At 38.4% G+C, this 21,653-nt stretch overlaps 1 protein-coding gene across 6 annotated transcripts in view; it reads right to left on the bottom strand.

Moving 5' to 3' along the window:
• The window catches only part of BACH2 (BTB domain and CNC homolog 2), a 359,456-nt gene that overhangs the window by 240,727 nt on the left and 97,076 nt on the right, over window positions 1-21,653 (bottom strand). For 4 of the 6 annotated variants that reach the window (XM_072832052.1, XM_072832049.1, XM_072832053.1 and 1 more), the window contains exon 2: window positions 19,828-19,940. Coding sequence is in view for 3 of the 6 variants with exons in the window: in XM_072832049.1 (XP_072688150.1) it covers window positions 19,828-19,836 (9 nt within the window). In the remaining 3 variants the exon portion in view is untranslated. The remainder of the gene's footprint in view (window positions 1-19,827; window positions 19,941-21,653) is intronic. The other 2 variants (XM_072832054.1, XM_072832051.1) reach the window with 1 other exon arrangement.

The raw sequence follows: 21,653 nt of genomic DNA, 5'->3' as shown, positions 1-21,653 counted from the left end.
CTTATAAAATGTTAACGTGAATTTGCCATGTACGCACACATTAGTATCTTCTGTCTTACATTTAAACTCCTAGAGAGCAAAGGCTGTGTCTAATTCTGTGCAGTGTTTGGCTCAATTAAAAATGCAGATAGAACATAATTTTTATGACAATTATACAAATGCACCTGGTTTTTATTCACTCTGGTAGCCAGACTGGAAAATTCCTTAGTGTTACTAATGCCTGGACAGGGACACAGCACAAGAACAGACATCCTTTCTCCAAATTTAAAACCTCTTTAAAAAACTACTTCTTATGCAGCATGTACATTCATAGAGAAGACTGGCCTCTACTATATTTAAAGTGGAGAGAGAAACAGTACTAGAATTTTCTCTGTTCAAGCCCACTTCAGTGTTACATAATGAATGTAATCCTAAGGATTAGTTTAGAGTTTGATTTCAATATTAATTCAACTACTGGACTCAGCACTGACTCAACCCCTGGAATTAATATAAAATAGAGACACAAAAGAGTTTTTCCACTTAAGAAAGAAAACCAAGCCCAAACGGAGCTAAGTCAAACCACTTGTACAGTAACACTGGAGCCATAAACAACAAAGAAGCTTCCATTTCCAGTGTTTTTAGACCCCTCAAAACTCTTCCTAATGATTCCAGCAAAACATAAGCAAGGTTACTGTAACATTTGAAGTCACTCTCGAGATATACCTTGCAGTCTATAAACAGTAGCTTTTTATTTTTTCAGTGTAGTAGCTGCAAGAAGATACAAATGACTATCAGAATTTGGAGTTGATATTCTTACTAAAAGTTTAAAATACAGTGTAGCATATTTGGCCCAAATGAGTCAGTTCCTTTCAAGGTTATCATGAAATAGACAAGCAAGCAAATGTAAAATCCCAGGTGCTTATTAAATTGAAACAGAAAAAGTCACTTTTGAGAACTCGGCCATGACTCCTCCCTCATCCCCATCACAGTGGCTAACATTTATCAACTTTTCACCAGATGCTGAATGTTACATTTGTAAGGGCATGATCTAACATAATCCTCAAAGAAGCCCTAGGAGGTAAGTGGTTCCATCAGTATTTTAGAGATGACAGGTTTAGGAAGAGGCTAGTGACATTATCCATGATCTACTAGCTCCTCTGTGGCAGAGCTGGGATTTGAACTCAGGTCTGATGATGCCCAGAGTGCAAACTCCTAACCATGAAGGACATGGTGACTTTAGGGACCTAATGAAGTTGGAAATCAAAAGTGAGATATAAATATAATTGCACCACTTTCAAGTCCGTTGCATATACATAGTTGGTCTTCTCCTATATTAAGCACAATGTCCTATTAAGAAAGATGACCAATTCCGACAACAAAAATCTCCTGGGGGAAACTAAGATCATTCACTGAGGCAATAACTCATGTCTCTTATTGAGAACATGGCAATATTGAGGCTCGGGTGTGGTCACCTGAGAGATCTGGAGGAAATCTAGAGGCAAAATTTACCGAATTTTCTATTGCACAATACAATCTGCCTGTGGAAAGCACCCCCTAAACGGAAGTATCTGTCAAAGTAAAAATAAACCTGGTTAACAGCATCTGAAAAATATATTGTGAGTGGGATTCATATTTCTTTCATTTGCTACGGTACATGCATATATTTAGTTTTTTGGTCCTAATTAAAACATACACACACGTAGCTTTTCAACCCAATCTACAAAACTCTGACAGGGCCTAACATCCATTTTGTAGGAATTAAATGGAGGAGGCAGGCTGAGTGCTTCACACAGTCTCTTCTGGGGAGTTTCCTCTTATAACTCACAAGTTACAGGGAGGCCAGGTCCATTGAGGTCTCAGCTTTGCACGAAAGAGAAATCGTTTGTGTCTGTTCACATAAAAACTGTTCTTTCTACTCAGAGTCATAAAAGCCAGACTGACAGATTACTTGGAACGCTAATTTATCAATCTATACAGAAAAACAGAACTTTCCAGAAGAACATAATACTGGGGCAAGATTATTATTATTTAATCAAAATATCTACTGAGAGCCTACCATGGGTCAGGATCCATTCTAGTGATTTCATTTAACTCTCACGACAAGCCTTTGAAGTATCTTTAGTATACATGTTCAAGCTGAGGAGGCTGGAGCCCAGAGAGGCTGAGGGCCTTGGCCAAGGTCACACAGAGGAGCAGCAGAGCTTCCAGCAGAGCCCAAACCTCAATGCCAGGGGTCTCACTGCTGGGAAAATGTTAAGTTCAGAAGTGCTGGCAAGGGACCACGTGATCATAGGTTGGTGTCATTAAACCTCAAGGACTTAAAATGCATTGGGCATACATTTTGCCAAGAGCTGCCAATTAGTCTGCAATAATCAGGGACATCTCTACAATTTTAAAGGTTCCCCAACTTCTTTTGGTGGCTGCCGCACAGACCAACAGCCAACTGTTTGCTTCTGATATTAGCATGTTAAAATCTCTAAAGCGTTCAGTTTAGTTACTATTATCAACATTTATTTTGATTTTTGTTGGTCTGTCTAAGTGTGGATTACCTTCTGGGAATTTTACACATAGCTAATCTCAGCCATTTTTATGTTGATGTTTGAGAGTTTCGGTTTCTAGTGATGATATTTTCTGCCACTGTTCCTTGAAATTCAAATTTTGAGGGTGTTCATTAGCTGGTACCTGGGCACTAATTTAGTTCTATCAAAAATACATACATAAATATATATGGCACAAAACTACGTGCCATACTGTGTACTTATTTATGACTAAAAGAGGCACTGGTAATTTGTAAACCTATCCTAGTAAACTAAGTCAAAGAATATAGTTAATAATATTTCATACTGTTCTTTTTCTGTTCCTATTGAAAAATATAGTAGATTTACTATTTCAATATTACCAATCCAGTTCAGACCATTCTAAAAAAATGATTCAACATCATGAGAATTTCACGCTAAATAGCTATAACAGGAAGTGGTAGTCCTAAAAATGAAAAAAAAAAAAAAAACACACACACACAACAAAAGGAGGCTCTTTGGGTATGTTTTTAGCATTAATTAACAAATAAATAAAAATCAGTCTTCAAAGAAAAATCAGCCTAGCTGTGAACATTTTGCCTGCTTTTGACTTCGAATTGCAGGCTTTGCCCAGAAAATAAATCTTACTGTGATTGTTCAGAGAAACCTTGAAGACAAATTAATATTATTGTGGCCTACCATGATTATTCTCATTTAACAAAGCTTCCAAAGAAAACAGCCAAATTTTAAACAGAAGTTGAGAGAGTAAATGGTTGCAGTGCACACACATGTGAACATTCACATTAAAGAGTCAAACACAAATATTTAAAATCCACCCACAGAAAAAAAGAAATGCAGATTTTGGAGAGAAGTAATGTAGGTAGACATCACTGATTTTTTTGGAAGGCGTATCAAAGAATCCAGGGAATGGTGTTTTTGTTTGTTTTCATGGAACTGGGATTTTCTGGAGAGAGCGGTATGTTGTTTCAATAGAGCGAATACATGAGTCACATTTAAAAATGGACTTCCATTAGATTCAAACTGAACAGCTGGACAAGGATGCTATTTAATTCGTTCTCTTCCCTACCAAAAGGGGGAGGTGCTAGAGTGCTTTTCTTATTCTCCCCCTCCTTTATTTGCTGAGCAATAGGGCTCTTGCTTTAGGCTGGTTAATCTGCTGAGCCATGACATGTATGAGAAGGTTGTCTGGCAGGACAACATGCTTACACACCGAAGGTATGACGGCAAAAGAACCGAAGCAGGAGCAACTCTACAGCATCGCACCTCTGGGCCTCTGCTTCCTAACTGTGGGAATCAATCTATTAAATCTTGCACGTCCTTTAGGTACTAACATTCCAACTGTCTGAGATTCCAAATAAGAAAGTGCTATTTTAAGTGATTCTTTAAACTCCATTGCAGATAACTATAAAAAATATTCAGGCCTGAAAAAAAAAATGTTCATTCAACACCAAAATGTAACTTACTTCTACCTAATTGGCTGTTCTTTTGCTAATAACAGAATTTTGTCATCACCACAAATATTTATTGCACATTTGCTATACACAGAAGGTTCATCTCAGAGAACAGAGAGGCAGTAGTCTACAATAAAAACACTCCAAGTTTCCCTTACATGTCATACTGTAGGAAGAAGACAGAATGCACTCATTTTCTCATCTAGACTGTTCATGACAGCCTGTGCACAATAAAATTCATAGACAACTTGAGTGCTACAGTCCCTATAGACTTCAGAGATAATCTGGCCCATAGATTCCTTTGTGTGCTGAAGCCCTGGAGAATCTGATGTAATAAGCTTTGAACCACTCTCTCCAGAAAAAAAGCATATGCATATGAAATATGAGACTCAATTCCTAGCATTTTACACACTCTCTGAAGACACGCTAGGCTAACAACTCCTGGTCTACTCCCACTGCTTCCTCATACATATGGAGACACCAAGTTTCAAACAGGTGATATGACTTGGCCACAGTCACACAGCAGAAACCATGAACAGAATAAATGGTATGAAACTGAAAATGATACAGATACCCCTCAAAAGTCTAAATCATCCTTTTCATCAGAAGTCAGGCTTATCATGTTGCTAGGAAAGGTGAAAAGGTGAAATGTTTTCAGAGGAATATATCTTTCTTTTATCTTAGGGTTCTAGCTGAGCTTCTCACTGGAAAATAGGCAGGCTTTCTTTATCTTGCCCTCAGGCCAGGCCCACCCATGGTTCAAGGCTGCCTTTTTTTGTGTTTGCCTCAGCAAATCAATAAAACCTGCATAACCTGGCACATTGAGAAAGGGGGCAAGTGTGAGAGCATGAATTAGAAACTAGTTTTCAGGAACCTAACTTGAGTTCTAAAGAACTCCGTTAGTCAGATAATGGATGCTTAAGAAGTATTCTGAATCATACATAGACTGCTCATTTATTTAGGAAGTGGTAGTCTACTAAAGTGTTAGCAAGTTCTAGAGACCTGCTTTAATGATTAGATGGGACTAATTTCCAACTACTGCATTAGTTTGTTCGTTTGCAAATAGCTCCCCCCACCAGAAAAAACTAAAGCAGTCATTCTGGGGTGTTGCATTTTACTTTTAGCTTAGCAAATGCATCTAATATATTTCAAATTCCCTTCAACAAATATTCTCCTACAAGGCAATGTGACAGAATGAAAATGTGCATGTGTTTTGGAGTCAGTTAGATTTGAATTCAGATACTGGATCTTCGATAGCTAGACATGTGATATTGGTCTCATTACTTAAACATCTCTGAGTTCCCCCATCTGTAAAGTGGGAATAATATCAACTCTTGCAAATTGGCTGTAAAAATACCAATAATATAGTCTATTATAAAAGGAGCTAGTGCAATATTTGACAAACATTAGGGACTCAATAAAATAGTAACCAATTAAAATAATGATCAGTTGTCAAAAATCGACAAAGGATACACTTCATCCTAGACCCTTCTCCAAAATCTGAATTCGTAACATCTAAGTGAATGAACATTTAATTCATTCTTAAAATGACTCCAACACTTGTTTTAGTCTATTTTAACATGTGAAGAAGTATAGCCACTAAAAATTAAAAGGCCATCGTTCAAATAATTATCTTTATACTAAAGTAACCCTGTCAGGTTTTTTGACCAAAAGGAAATCTATTGTACCACTGATAGGTTTTAAGTCTTTAGATAACATCAATGTGTTAAAGTACCAGAATAATAAAACAAAGGGAATGGTTTCTTGACATGGAACTTTATGACTAAAAGCCTAAATTAAATATTATGGTTCAGTAGTATTAACATGTTTTCACACTACCTACCAAGTTTTCAGACTGCACTCTACTTAGCCTTTTCAAATTGCTATCAGTATCTTTTTCATGGGAAATTTCTTACAAATTACTTTGAGAAGCCAAAAATTTACAGTGGAAATTTTTTCCTGAGTTCTTTTTTAGAAAAAAACTTATTCAACAGGCAAATCTAAATAATTTTTAGCAGTTCTAAATGTAGAGAATTCATGACTTCTTACTGTAATTGAAAAGTAACATACAAAGCAATTACATAGTCACTTATAAAACCCACGTTCAACTTTCGAAATAATGACTAACCTGATAGGAGAGACAAGACTTTTATAATTAAATACTAAAGTCTAGCCATTTGAGATAAGCACAGCGGGTTATATAATTGTCCTCTGCACTCACAATATCCTTTTTTCTCTTCTTGGATGCATATCATTTTTCAGTAATAATAGAACATGTAACAAAAAAAGTCACTGTACTGTAGGAAATCATTCTAACCACAAGCTAAATTTTTGGCCGAGAGAAGGCCTCTATAATTTGGATTTCACCAGTTTCATAAGGAAAAAAGGTGCCCATTAATAGTGTAAGTAAAATTCCCTGGAGAATATATTAGTCTTAAGAAAACAAAACAGTAAGCCTCAGGCATTCATTTACAATATAAATATTTGGACCATTAATTGAAAAGCATTCCTAGCCATGGCAGAATGGAATTTTCAAACTTGGATACTCTTAAAATCTCTTTCAGTGCCCTATGATGGGCATGCTAAGGAGCACCGGAAGAAATGGGACACAGATGACATCTTTTTTCTAGAAAGATAGGATGGCTCGTGTGCACACACATGTGCCTGGAGACACTTGGCACAGTCACTACTCATCCAGGGACACTTCCCAAGCCCCTTGCATTCAAGTGGAGCCACCTGACTAGTCCTCATCAATGGACTATGAAGAGAAGAGATGCTGAGTCACTTCAGGGCTACAGTGATTAAGAAGTAAATGATCTTTCTTTATGTTCTTTCTCTTCCAACAACCAGATGCAGACAATCAAAAGCCTCAAAAGATGACATTATGGATTGAACAGTGTCCCTCATCCCACATTCATATGTTGGAAATCCTAATTATCAATACTTCAGAAAGTGATCTTAATTCAGAAATAGGGTCATTATAGATGTCATTAGTTAAGATGAAGTCACACTGGAATAGGGTGAGCCCTAGTTCAATATGACTGGTGTCCTTATAAAAAGGGGGAAATATGGATATAGCAGGAATAGAGGGAAGACAATATGAAGGGGCACGGGGAGAAGACAGACATCTGCAAACCAAGGAGAGAGCTGGATAACAGATCCTCAGAAAGAACCAGTCTTGCTCAACTCTGATCTTGGACTCCTAGCCTCCAGAAGGGTGAGACGATAAATTTCTGTTATTTAAGGTGCCCAGTTTGTAGTACTCTGTTATAGCACCCTAGAAATCTAATACAGACAGTAAGGGCAGAAGATGGAAGGAGCCTGAGTTCAGGATTTCTGAGTTAACTGCTGAATAAAAGCAATTCACTGACCAGAAAGACCTACACTGGATTGATACTTTAGCAAGAAAGGAAACCTTCATTGTGTCAAACCATTGAATTTTGAGTACCTATTCATTAGAACAGCTAAATTACCTAATATAATACTTAACTAAGTAATTTAACTGGCAAGTAATTTTTTAAAAGTTACTTTACATAGAAAAAAAAAACCATGGACACAATACAGAGAATCATATAAAATCCATATAAATTTTTAGGATAAAAAGGAACTTCAAAAAAATTATGAGTTTACCAAAAGATATTTTGGAGTAATTCCCTCAAATCCTCCGCAGGGTACAGATTTACTCTCCTCTACCAGTAGAGGTAGAATTTCCTCAAGAATTTTTAAAAAGCCACAATGTCAAGGTTGCTATACATAAATTATGCTACAGTTCACTTAAAATTTTTAATTTTGTAAATTCAGGGCGGCACTTCTCCCAAGTGGCCCAAGTATATAACGTTTTACTTAAATACTAAGGACGAGAATATTGTAAATGAGGTCTCAATTTTTTCCAAAGTTCTCAATATTATTTGTAATCAATCTGAAGAGAAATCACTATGTGACCCTCAGCTTCTGCTTTCAAATACAGACAAAAAACGTACTTCCTTTACAATGAGGTAAATAATATGGAATCAATACGTCATTTTCCAGTTTTTTTTTTTAAACTTGTGTGATGAAAAAGTAAAAGGATATTCTAGCTAAGACATAGAGTTTTAATTCAAAATACCTCAAAAGCTGAGCTGGCAGCTGGGTTCTCGTGTTTACAGAAAAGCTAGGATGATTCAGCCTGTGCTCAGAGCTCAATTTAGATCATAGCATCTGGATTCAAAACACATGTAAGATGTGGCGGCAGGTTTCCAGGTCATAACTGATCCAAGAGAGAGACCTGCGACCACTCACCAGAACAATTCCAATCGGAGAAAGTGCTTGGGGGAGAGAAAAACCTCAAAGGTGTTTGGAAGACCTGGCCATAGTCAGCCCTTCCAAATCGCAATAACATAAGCATTTCCTGCAGCTGGCAGGTGCTGGAGAGGCCAAAGCAAGGCAGCCAGGGGAAGACACTGAAAGTCCCCAAGTCAGTTTTGTCATGGTCAGAAAACATCTCTCACACATGACTTCTTTCCTGAAGTAGCTATTGTTCAGATTCAACTATGGGAATCTGGTCAATGGAAAACCTTAGAGAGCACACACTTCCTGCTAAGATCCGTGCTTAACTTTGCTTTGTTTCAAAGAGAAAAACTGGGGTAGGGAAAGGGAAAAAAAAAAATTTTAACAGCTTCTTTTTTTTCCCCCCCTGGGTGAGAAGAAATCATAGCCACAGTAACTATAATGTAGGCTACACACTGAAATCTAAGAGGGAAAAAAATAGTAACACAAAATCTTCCCAGCCCAATTTTATCTCCATCCGAATTCACCTCGCTCCTTCCTTAATTTTCCTTGGATGTGATGTATCCAGAACATTGTTGGTTTTGCAGCTACGGATTTTCTGTGCAAGAAAAAAATACTTCCCCTGCTGCTTTTCCTCATCTTCCCCCTCTGAGGTCTTTCTTCCTCGCTCCCCTTCTTGTCTCTTTGTTGTGAATGTCAGGGCTGTCAGTGTCACAGTCTGACATGATTAGTGTTTCTGACATTACACCAAGAAGCAGACAGAGAGCAAGGAGAGCGGGTGGAGGGGACGAGAGTTAGGATGTGCAGCCATTTAAAGCCAAAGGAAAAAAAGAAATCCAACCTCCTTTCTCTGAGGTTCCTTGATTACAGGGCAACTAATAAATCACCCTGGATTTTTCTCATTTATCCAATTAGTCCGTTTTCCTGCTCCTGTGGAGATCACTAAGGTGTAGATCCGTTCATCGAGATCAAAGTCGGTGGCTCCAACAACAGATAAGACGGAATTTGTGATTCAGCAGATTCTAAGGCTGTGGAAGTATAACAATCGGTGCACTTTGGGAAGATAGCACCAGTCCATTTCAAGTATCGATTCACTGCACTTTGTCACTCTAATGATGTTATCTCATTAAAAGAGATAAATGCCCCACTGTTCTTCCCAGAGCATCTGCTTCTTACTCTTCTCTCTTTTTCAACAGCATGGCTCTCAGCAGCAGCACATTAAAATCAAATTGAAATCCAATGCAAGGCTTGGCGACAGAGCTGCTTACCGAGGCTTCTTTTTAATTGCTTTTTCTTACTCTTGTCCCCTTCCCGCTCCCCCTACAACTGTCATCCATTGAAACAAGCAATATAAAGAGAAACAGATATAGAAAGCAATCGTAATAGGAAAGCATTTATTGAGTGCCTATTTTGTGGGGCCTTCACTGCGTCAACATTTAACCTCTCCCACCATGACCTTCCTAGGTAAGTAGAACGATCCCAGCTGGCAGATGAAGAAATGGAGTTTGATGTTAAGGTATGTGCCCAAGATTACATAGGTAATGGGAGACTGAGCCACAATTCGAACAAGCATCCATCCAATATAAATACTTTTCTTTTAATCCCTATTTTCACTCATGGAACAAATAAGTAAATATGATTGCAACTTGATTAGAATAGGTAAGAAAAACTGTAAAAGCTGGTAGCAATTATTCTTCAGCCTGCTAATACCCAGGAACATAATGCCATAGGCAGTGCAATAGTTTTGTTTCAACAGATTTCTTATTAAATAAAAAAGGTAGCAATTTTCCATAATGAATGTTTTATACATTATTCCTTTGTGTATCAGGCCTCTAAAGTACACACTATTAAAGTCTATTAAAGTCTGTATTTAGCAGCATTACTAATGTGCCTTTGGGGAAATTATTACAATGAAACAGCATCAGTCTTTTTCACAAAATTTCAATTGTTTAATATTCCTCTTCTGATCTTTAATACATGTCTATTTTTAGCTATAATCAGACTCCAGCCAAAATGCCATAATCCCAGCCTAGAGCTGTCACAACAAGTTGTTTATGCATTGGATTTAGGAAAAAAAAAAAAAAAGAGAGAGAGAGACGCATATATTGCTAATTTCAACCAATCTTTGTTTTCCTCCAAAACTCATTGCAATCATCCTACTGTTCTAATTAACAGGTGTTTCTTGATCACTGTGACATGTGATGACACTTTACCTCTCTGGCCTGGGTTGGTTATCTTAATTAACTGCTTATACTTATATCTAATTGAGACTAGCCTCTCAGGATAAAGCCACTTCATTAAAATCTGAGGGTGGTAAGAAGTTACAAAACTATTTCATTAAAAAAAAGAGAAAATCAAAGAAATAAACTAGAAGAAGATATAAGCTGTGATTAATAAAATCTAAATGTTTTCATTTAAACCTAAACATTGTCATCTATGAGAGACTAGAAATATGTCTTCTGAATATTAACTGAGGAATGCCTGTAAAATTATGTAGTTTTATATACTCTAAATAGGCATCTCTCCTCCTTTATTAATTTGATAACACAGTATGAAGTTTTAAAGAATGAAGCAAATAGGGCCCCTGGGTGGCTCAGTTAACAGAGCATCTGACTCTTGTTTTCGGCTCAGGTCATGATCTTGGCATCATGGGATCGAACTCCACTTCGGGCTCCATCTCAGCTCAGAGGAGCCTGCTTGGGATTCTTTTCCTCTCCGTTCCTCTCTATTCTCCACCTCCCAACAAATAAATAAATACATTTTTTTTTTTTTAAAGAATGAAGCCAATAATGGACATATAGGGCAGCCCGGGTGGCTAAGTGGTTTAGCGCCGCCTTCAGCCCAGGGCCTGATCGTGGAGACCCGGGATCGAGTCCCACGTCAGGCCCCTGCATGGAGCCTGCTTCTCCCTCTGCCTGTGTCACTGCCTCTCTCTCTCTGTGTCTCTCATGAATGAATAAATAAATAAAATCTTTAAAAAAAATAATGGACATATATTCAAAAGTACAATGTTCTCTGAAAACACAGAAAACAATGTTAAGATTATTTTACGGAGACAAAAGATAAAAGGAAGCTGGAAGGAATACAAGCAAAGGGCTACATGCTATAAACCACAAGAAAAAAAGGGGGAAAGGGACAATTTAAAGTATTAAATGATACTCAAATTAATAAGCGGGGTTGGAAGTAATCTCTCAGTTATGCACTTGCCCTTATACACAGCATTCGTTTGAGAATGATTTGTTCACAAAATCGGGCAAATTAAGTTGTATGTTAATATTCCAAAGATGGACAAGTCACAGATTAAGTACCTAAATAGTCATGTTTCCAATCACCAATTAACTAAATAGGATGTAACTTAATTGTACCCATTAAGACCTACTAATTGAGAGAAAAAGGGCAGGGTTGAGGACTTGGAAGACAGAAGCATTCCTCCGCATGATTCACAAAGGCCAGAATCCACTGGCCTCTTTGTTACAGGGACCCAGCCACCACCAGCATCAAAGAAAGAGGTCGCAGCACTCATCACATGTCCAAAGGACCTGTCTAATTATGCTGTGGGCTTGTGTGGGCTTAGTGATGCAGATATGGTGATGCAGAACGAGAACCCACCAGTTCAGTCAACATTTAATTAAAGCTCCACATGAAGGCTGGCATGGGGCAGTTCATCAATTAAAAAAAAAAAAAAAAAAAAAAGCAAAACTTGTTTCAATCAAGAAAATCGTAGGCGCTATTCTTTAAATCCTCAAAAACAAGAACAAACAAGATTCCACAACCCACAATCATAATGTGTGTAAAGTGCCACTGGAAAAATCAAAGTGAAACTGAATATCCTCTTTCCTTCAAGTGAAACCTATTTTATGGTCAGTAGCTAGGGCCACATTTCAAAGGGCTTATCATGATTCAAAACTAGGCCTCTCAGACTTGAAATTATATTACAGTTATGTCAAAACATAGCTCTTCTCCTGCTGTGGGGCCATTATGGTCTTAAACCAAAAGTCCAGCCTTTCTACTCCAAAGCCTTAATTTGCCTCCTACCTGTTCAGATTCTCCTTCATCTTTTCTGACATAATTGGGAGTTGTTAAGTCAGGCCACTGACACCTCCACCGTCAAGTCAAGGCACTGTCACATCAGCATGAATGCGGTGAGTGTACATGGTCTTAAGGCTGGTGCTGACTTCCACGTGCACCGGTGCATTATTCATCTGATGCTCCAATTCTCTGGATAGAAAGGTCCAGAGTTTCAACTTACACCTTGGACCATGAAGACTGCTTCATGACCATGAGTAAGGAGATTACGAGGCAAGCTGTGCACCTAAGAGACCAACTGAAATATGTCTCCGGTAAGTAGAGAGGAGAGGCCTTGGTACTGAAATGAAAGCATTGCTGTTGCTTCCATGGTAGAAATGACTATGAAACTATCAAGAGATAATTCTATATAAATTAGGAAGCATTTCTCAGATAGCCTGAATGTTTTATCCATATTGACAAGCACAAACAAGTTATACACATGCACACATTTTAAAGACAAATAAGCATAAACACATTCAGCTAATTCTTTTAAATTTATCTTCTCCATACTTCATATCAAATCAACCATTTAGGATATTACACTTGAATTTTAAGTTTATATTCCCATACCTCTCAGAAGGGAATTATATCTCTGTTTTCTTCCTAAAAAGTCACTGAATTTCCCAGTGTGCTGACCATGGGAGAGAATGAGGGTCCAGTTTTACCGTTTCTGTACAGCCCACGTTTAGCAGAATTTGACTTATAACGTAACACAGGAGCTATGCCGGCCTTGTGCTAACAATGTTCCATTTAGTCTCATAAACTCTATAAAACAGTTTCTTTCTTTCTTTCTTTTTTTAAATAAGGACTAAGTGCAGTTTTTCCTTAAAGACAAAGAGGATGGGGACAGATGTGCTACAATGTCCAGGGCACTCACTACTCAGAGCCTTGGGTCCAGCTGCTTCTTGGAATAAGGATTGCCAAATATAGGACATAGGCATGGTCTAGTTTACTGGTTCTCAGACTCCTACCTCAGGACATGCTTAAAAATCACTGAAGTCCTTCAAGAGCTTTGGTTTATGTCACTTCTTTCTACCAATGGTTATCATCTTAAAAATGAAAATGGAGACAATTTGTGAAAACACAAGCCCACATCCCAATAACCATCACAGGGATGAGTGCCATTGGATGCCATGTAGCCTCCTGAAAAACTGTACTGTATACTCAAAAGAGTGGAAAAGGCAGAAAACAAACAAACAAAAAGTCAATATTATGAAAGTGGTTTTGACCTTGCAGTGAATGGACTCCCCAGGCGTTCCCGAACCACAGTTTGAGAAGCACTGGTCTAAACTTGTATCCATCAGCAAAGTCTTTTGAACAGCTGGATGAAGAAATGACACATACTGAGTAAGAGGATGTAATTCCATTTAAAAGTTTTGAGTCACTGAATCAAAGGACAGTATCTTTTTCTAGAGCATTGCTCTACTTATTACTGCCCTAAATCATTAACATATTAAAAAGCTCCTTCCTGGTAGTATGTCACATAGAATCACTCCCAAATTTAAATCTCAGTTTTGACCAAGGACTCTCTTTTTCTATCTGTCCACTAAATACCTTCATACAGTTTTATCTCAGATGCAAAACAACTAGAGTGGTATTTATTTTAAAATACTTGTTGTTTTCTGATTGTTACTCACATATACAAATACTTACTGTAGGAAAGTTGAAAATATAGAAAAATATTTTTAATTTTTAAAAAAATTTTTTAAAGCTTTATTTATTTATTCATGAGGGACACAGACAGAGAGAGAGGCAGAGACATAGGCCGAGGGAGAACCAGGCTCCACGCAGGGAGCCCTGATGCGGGACTCGAGCCCAGATCTTGGGATCACGACCTGAGCCGAAGGCAGGCGCCCAACCGCTGAGCCACCCAGGCATCCCAGAAAAGTATTTTTTAAATAAGAAGCCAATATATACCATGTGCCCACCCTCTGAGAAAACCACTACTAACATTCTGGGCAACATCCTATCATGTATATCTTAAAAATAGTGAAGTCCATATCTTAAATATAGCTTAATGTCTTTTTATATATTATTTTTAGTATGAAAGAATGTACATTACTAAAGAAATTTAGAACATAAGAGCAAAAAGAAGATAATGCTCCTAACATTTTGATGTGTATGAGCAGATAGATGTTTTTTGAAAAATGAAATAATGATCAAACTACATATTGTTACATAATTTGCCTTCACAATTTATTTAAAACTCTTTTTTATGTCATTAAATATTCCTCCATCCCTCCCTGGTATTTTTATTATATGGCTGTATATCACAATTATCGCCTTCTAAAAAGTACTATTATCATAATATGTGATGAACACCTTGGCTCAATTTTTTTACACATCCATGGCAATTGTCTTGAGTGTTCTAGAAATGTATTTCTGAGTCAAAAAGTGTGTGTATTTTTGAGGTTTTGATACACATTGTTTAAATTCCCTTGAGGAATGTGTTCTTTCACTGTGTCTAACAGAGTCTGGGTCATCTCTTTCCTATCGTGATAGAGTACATTTTACAAGTCCTCATCAATTGTATAGGTAGAAACTGCCACCTCATTGCTTTAATTTGCATTTCTTTGATAACTGTTGAGTTGAACATTTTCTTGTATGTCACTTGCTGATTATATTTCTTCTTTTATTGGTCTTATCTTTCTGTTCTTTGCCCCTTTTCTAGTAATCATCTTTATCTTATTAATTTATAAGAATTCTTACTAAATTGGCTAAGTTAACTCTCTGTTGTACATGTAAATAATTGGCCTGGTGTGTCTTTTGTCTTTAGGGTAGCTCAGAACACCTTTTGGTGGAAATTTTGAGGTTATAGTCAAATACATTCTCTTCCTTTATAATTTCTGCCACTAGAGATTAATAAAGCCTTCCTTATTCCAAGATCATTTAATTTTTATTTGCATTTTTTCCATGTAACTAGTTTTTGATGTGTGCAATATTTCTTCAAAGTCGGCCACAAGGGGGACTTGGCCACTGCCTGCAAAAAAAAGAGTGGAGACTCACTGAATATAGATGGGTCATTTGGTAAAACCTCCAAGGATGTCCTAGAGAGGGGAAGACAGAGGTCCATGTTTATTGTTCACCAATTTCTTACATCGCATCCAAAAGCTCTGTCAACTTGCTCTTCAAGTGAAAAAAGTTTACAATGGAAGAAGTTTTAATGTTAGGTGTATGTTTAAACATTAAATGTCTGAAATAAGATGACTCTCATTACCTTGGCCAGCATAGCAGCTTTGGATGGCAAAGACCTTTATTTTGTTCACCGATATCCTGCAAGTGCAGTACGTAGTAGCCAGTACACACTAGGTAAGTGTATGTTGGAGGAGCTGATGTTTAATCAAGTAGAGTCATGTGTATGCCAGGTAGAGAACCAGGGGTAATGAGTTTCTCACTGCTTCATATTAATGAGGTGCCAAGTAAAAAAAACTCTAAATGAAGGCGGAAACTGAATTTCAATCTTACTCTTTAGTTGACTGTAGAGATATTGATCTGAGTGTAAAGGTGAAACTGCCTCAAACCTGGCACAGTAAAATATTCAGAGAAAAAAATTCTGCTGGGTAGATATTAAGCAAAAAGTAGCATCCACCCACCAAGAAAGATAAGACACACTGCTCCACTTCATTTGATGCTATAGCATTTGTCCAAAGCAACAGCAGTCAGATTTGGCTTTATTTGAACATAAGAAGGAAGAAACACTTCTCAAGAAGATTCCTTTGCACTGGAGGGGAAGAAGAGCATTCTGTATAATAATGGTAAAATCTATTATTTTTCAATCAGATGGGAGTGTGCTCATAAATTCAAGACAGACAATAGCATGTGATATGACTTCATGAAAATGATGACCATGAGGGAAAGAGTTTAAAGTCATAATTCCAAGGTTGCTGCTAGGAAGAGAGAGCTTTCAAGAGTGGAAGCTGTGAGTGTGGTTCTGTGAACTTACATGGTAGTATGTACTGAATGCATATCCTCCTAATTTGCCTCTACAAAGTCCCATCCTGTCCAACTTGCCCCCCATTTGGCTAAGATTTTTTCTTAAAGATTTTATTTATTTATTTGAGAGAGTGACAGAGCAAGCATGAACAAGGTAGTGGGGGGATGGGCAGAGGGAGAGGGAGAAGCTGACTCCCCTCTGAGCAGGGAGCTGATGTGGGGCTCGATCCCAGGACCCTGGGATCATGACCTGAGCCGAAGGCAGATGCTCAACCACCTGAGCCACCCACGCACCCCTTGGCTATGATTTTTTAAGTAATACCCTAAAATCCTTTCTTTACAGATTGACAATAAATAACACAAATATAAAACATTAGCCCTTCTTACCAGCAACAGTTTGTGTTACAGGATCTATATTTATACATATTAGCAAGAGAATGCCTGAGAAAGGAGAGAGGATAAAAACTTGTGACAAAATTTAAAGTTACATCCTGATTATAAAGTTTTGGACCAGTATAAAGATTGGAAAGTCAGCCCTTGTAAAAAAAAATCTAAGGAGAGTATGGAACTGGAAAGATGGTTTTAAAGTGCGCAGGAGAGGGCAGCCCAGGTGGCTCAGCGGTTTAGCGCCGCCTTCAGCCCAGGGCGTGATCCTGGAAACCTGGGATCGAGTCCCATGTCAGGCTTCCAGCATGGAGCCTGCTTCTCCCTCTGCCTGCTTCTCCCTCAGCCTGTGTCTCTGCCTCTCTCTCTTTATCTGTTTCTCAAATAAATAAATAAATAAAATATTTAAAAATAAAATAAAATAAAGTGTGTAGGAGAGCCAAGGACAATGAGTGCCCTGGGGAAAACTGTGCACCCAAAATTTCTTTAACATGCACGGCTAGAACATAAAGCCCCAAATGAACAACCATTCAAGCCTGTTTATAATAAGAAGGTGAATAAATGTGAGTGTTCCACTCTGTAGAAATCTTCTGTACAAACTAACGCACCAGTGTGCTAGCTGTCTGTGGCCCAGAACTGCACTCCTTCCTGGTGAGTCTCCAGACTCTGCTACTTGGACTCCCCTACTTGCTGGACAGCAGTTCACTATCAGGTTAGCCTGGTTAAATTAGACAAATGATCAATCCCTTGTGCCATGGGGGTCATTCTAGTTATTTTCTAGAGACACCATCTTGAAAGAACCTCAAAGAGAGATGTCAATGCCTCACTGTGCTCAGAATCTCCCTGTAATTTCACTGGGCCCTAGGATACCATGCCACCCTGCATGGTGACACCTCCCCAGGTAAAGTGTCCCATAAGCTAGCTAGGGTTACTACAGTGTACATCCAAGGAAGTAGAAAGTGCACAATTCAAATGTCTCCAACTTTCTAGGAACAAATCTACTAAGAAAATCAATCACACCCACAAAAATATTTCCAACTTTCTAACTTACATATCCTAATTGATGAGATGATTGTCTGGTTTTATTTACGCTGAGACCTATTTCCTCCCCAGAGGGTGATCTATTCTTTGTCTTATGCCAAGAAAACCGTAAGAAAAATGCTGACCTATGAAGGTTACACATCATGCTTAATCACTACTTTAAATTAAAATAACATAAAATAAAGCATTCATTGGGCCACTTAGGCAGAACATAACTTCCCAAGCAATAGACACACCTACTGAGACACTTGAAATGTCTGAGGAGTTTGGTTCCCAGCTGTGTTTCAAGAGCCAAACCATGACATCAGGTCTTGAGTTGCCCTGAAGAAATTTAGGGCAAGGCTGTCATTGCAAACTGTGCCTGCCAATCAGATTTCCCAAGAGTTGTCTCTGTGTTTCAGTATACTAAACTCTAGCTAACTAATAGAAGCCAAGGTTTGTAGTTGCCACAGTGATAAATCTCCTCTCTTCCCCACCCTCCAGTCAGGAGCTTGGGGTGGAATACCTGCCTACTTTTCAGTATTCCAAAAGCTCACTTCTCAAAGACTGCTTAAAAGTAAGTATTTAAGCCACTGGTGGAGGTGGGGGTAGGGGTGGCGGGTGGAAACAAGGTTTCCTTCTCTTGGCCAAAAAAAAAAAAAAAAAAAAAAAGAAAAGAAAAATATAAAACAAAAGAAAATTTCTCAAAAACAATTGCTTATTATTTTCTGGTCTCTTCCAGTGCAATAAAGCAGCCATCCCGAGAAGGCCAGACGAGTGGCCATAAGAAAAATTACCACTGGAAAGGGGTAAAGAATCTCATCAAACTAAATGGGTTCTCTTAAAGCCTGGGGATTTCCATAATACCTTTTGAAGACCACTGTCTAAAAGCACTGTCCAGCTCCATCACAACCCATAACTAATGTGATAATTGACCTCTTCTTGTAGCATCTGGAAATGTCTCTCGCTTGTATTAGATCCCTCAGTGGCTCTCAGAATTGGACCCTTACCTCCTTCTCTGGGTTCCTAACTACCATCTTCCACCAGTGCAGTGGTTCTCTGCCAGGGGTATTTTTGTTCCCTTAAGGGACACTGGCTAATGTGTGGAAACATTTTTGGTTGTCAGGACTGAAGTCAGGGAAAGGGGATGCTACTGAACATCCTTCAATGTGGAAGACAGCCTCTCACTAGAAAGAATTACCCAGTTCAAATGTTAACAATGTTGAGGTTGAGAAATCCTGCTGTACCCAGCTCTTTGTTCTCTAAACATGCCAGACTTTCTCATATGCTTTGTGCCTAAACAAAGCCTGTTTCCTTTACCTGGGATGCCCTGCCCTACTTCTGTGTCTAAGAAATGACCATTTATCATTCAGGATCTGACTCAAAAATGTCACCTCCTCTACAGTTCTTTCCATATCTCCTAAAGTTGGATGTTCCTTCTGTGCCTCCAGAGTTTCTGGTACACATCTCATGAAAACACTAGCCACACTATACCCAAGCCTGTCACCTGCTATAGGCAAAACCTAAGCCTCATTCATTGTTCATCCCTGAGTGCCCACTTGGTAACCAACTTGCTGAGTCAATCAAGGAACAAATGGAAATGTTGCAAATACACTCAACACTCTCCTGTAACAATATCTAAGGGGCAATAGTGTTCCCAACATCAAAACCAACAATAGCCAATATTTGTCAAATGCTTGTAATGTAGATAGGTACCACATTAAGCACTGGTGTACATATCAACTTGTTTTCATCCTTTTAACAACCTTGCTGTTATCATCAGCATTTTACAGATGGGGAAACTGAGGCACAGAAAAGCCACTTGCCCAAGGTCATCAAAGCTAGCATTTGGAAGAGCTGATATTTAAACCCAGGTAGTCTGGCTCCAGAGACTCATTCTTTCAATATTTATGCCAAGGAAGTTGTAGTAACAACCAATATTTCAGCCGCTCAGAAGTCTCTGACAAACACAGTGACATAATTGGAAGACTATACAACCACAGAGTGGCCACCACCTCCTGGGACCCTGCCTATAAACACTGCTTGCTGGAGTCACATAACTCTCCAACTCCTGGAATGGTTGTGGCAGGAGAAGCAACCTCTCACACCGTGGAAAGGCATTACGTTTCCAGAAAACTCATGGTACCATAAAGAAAACACAAAGGCTGATTCCCAAAGGTATCTTTTACCTTGTTCATGCTGCAGGGACTGGATCAAGGGTTCAGACATGTCACAATGCGAGGCAGCTCTTGAAGATTCTCCTCGTGGCTGTAGACCTCACTTCCTGAAGCAGACAGCTGCACTGCAAACACAAAGAGGAAATCCATCAGCTGGGGCTCAGGAAGATACAGAGCAGTCCTGTTTCCAATGGAACTTTCTGCCATGATGGCAATGCTCCACGCCTGTGCTGTCCAAAATGGTAACACCAGCCACATGTGGCTACTGACCATGTGAAATGTGGCTAGTGCAACTAAGGGCTGAATTTTACATTTTATGTCATTTTAGTTAAATTTGAATGTAAATAGTCACAAGTGGTTAGTGGCTACCATACTGGGCAGTATAGGTCTAGAGAGTCAAGTCAAAGTCTTGAGGTCACAGACTCTAGACAGGTCAGCGGCCAAGGAAAAGCTGGATATTATGTGTTCAGAGTGACTACAGGCACCCAGGAACAAGAACATTCATGCAATAACTAGTTTCTCAGTACTCACTAGATGTGGGGTACTGAGGACATAGTGATCAAAAACCCAGAGCTCAGTTATTTAAAAGTTTCCTGCTCAGGCTTGACCTCCTTCGAAAAGGAAAGGATCTAGCATGTGAGCAGTATTTACTTCAGGCCAGACCTCAATGCCTTCCTCACTGCCTACAAGGAAGAGACAGGCATTTACTGAAGACTGACTTTACCACTGTCAGGGCTTAATAGATAGGACCTTCCACAGAGCTCTTACCATAAGGGAATTCAGGAGGTCAGTTTTCCATGAGCCAAATGAACAAGGTGATTCAACATCCCCTCAGATGGAATGAGTCCACGTTTTTATCCATGCTTTTCTATTGGTTCTTTAAGAAGGTTATCTGATTCACTTGAATTACATTTTAGAGTCAAATGGTTAATGTATAGCTCCAGAGTTCTTAATTTTTCAAATATTAAGTAAAAATAAAGAAAATATCTTCAACTACTTAATTAGATTAGTCTTTTCTTTGGAAAATGTGTATGGGTGAATTTGAGAGGAAAACCAAACATTGTAAGGTTCCTTGTAATCATCTTATTTCTACGTTACTTTTCCTGGTTACATCTAGAAAGGATTTATATATCTGAACCTTTCCATAAACACTGGAATTACAGGGCCACCTGTACAGGGTTGCTCAGTGGTTGAACGTCTGGCTTCAGCTTAGGGCGTGATCCCAGTTTCCTGGGATCGAGTTCTGCATCAGTCTCCCTGAAGGGAGCCTGCTTCTCCCTTAGCCTATGTCTCTGCCTCTCTCTGTATCTCTCATGAATAACTAAATAAATAAAATGTAAAAAAAAAAAAAAAAAGACTGGGATTACAGGTTTAAAAGGAAGCACAGTGCTTTAAAATATATATTCTTTTTAATAATAATAGCAATATAGAAAATTTCACAGGGAAAAGAAAAAAGTAACCACAATCCCACTAATCATAATCACCTCTAGTTCTTAGCACAGTGGGGAGTGACAAGAGGCCCTGGCAAGTCTGCTGAATCAAGGACACAGAGAAGTCCAAGGCTATATCCCCCATATTAACATCTTTCACCATTAAGAAAATGACTTTGTAATTTATTTATTTTTTTTTGACTTTGTAATTTATTATCTTCAAAAGATAAACTCCTACCCCACATACATTACAATTCTGTGAACATAATATTATTAAATTCCTTTTACAAATCAGAAGATAGGGAGACAAAATTGCAGAACACTCCCCGGCTATTTGAGACACATAGATTCCAAAGAAAATACCACATTAAGTCATAGTAATAACATATTTTAAGAATGATGTACAAC

Source organism: Canis lupus, chromosome 7 (assembly GCF_048164855.1).
Source record: "Canis lupus baileyi chromosome 7, mCanLup2.hap1, whole genome shotgun sequence".
Classification (NCBI taxonomy): Eukaryota; Metazoa; Chordata; class Mammalia; order Carnivora; family Canidae; genus Canis; species Canis lupus.
The sequence above is the reverse complement of the archived record's forward strand: the minus strand, read 5'-3'. Positions and strand labels throughout refer to the sequence as shown.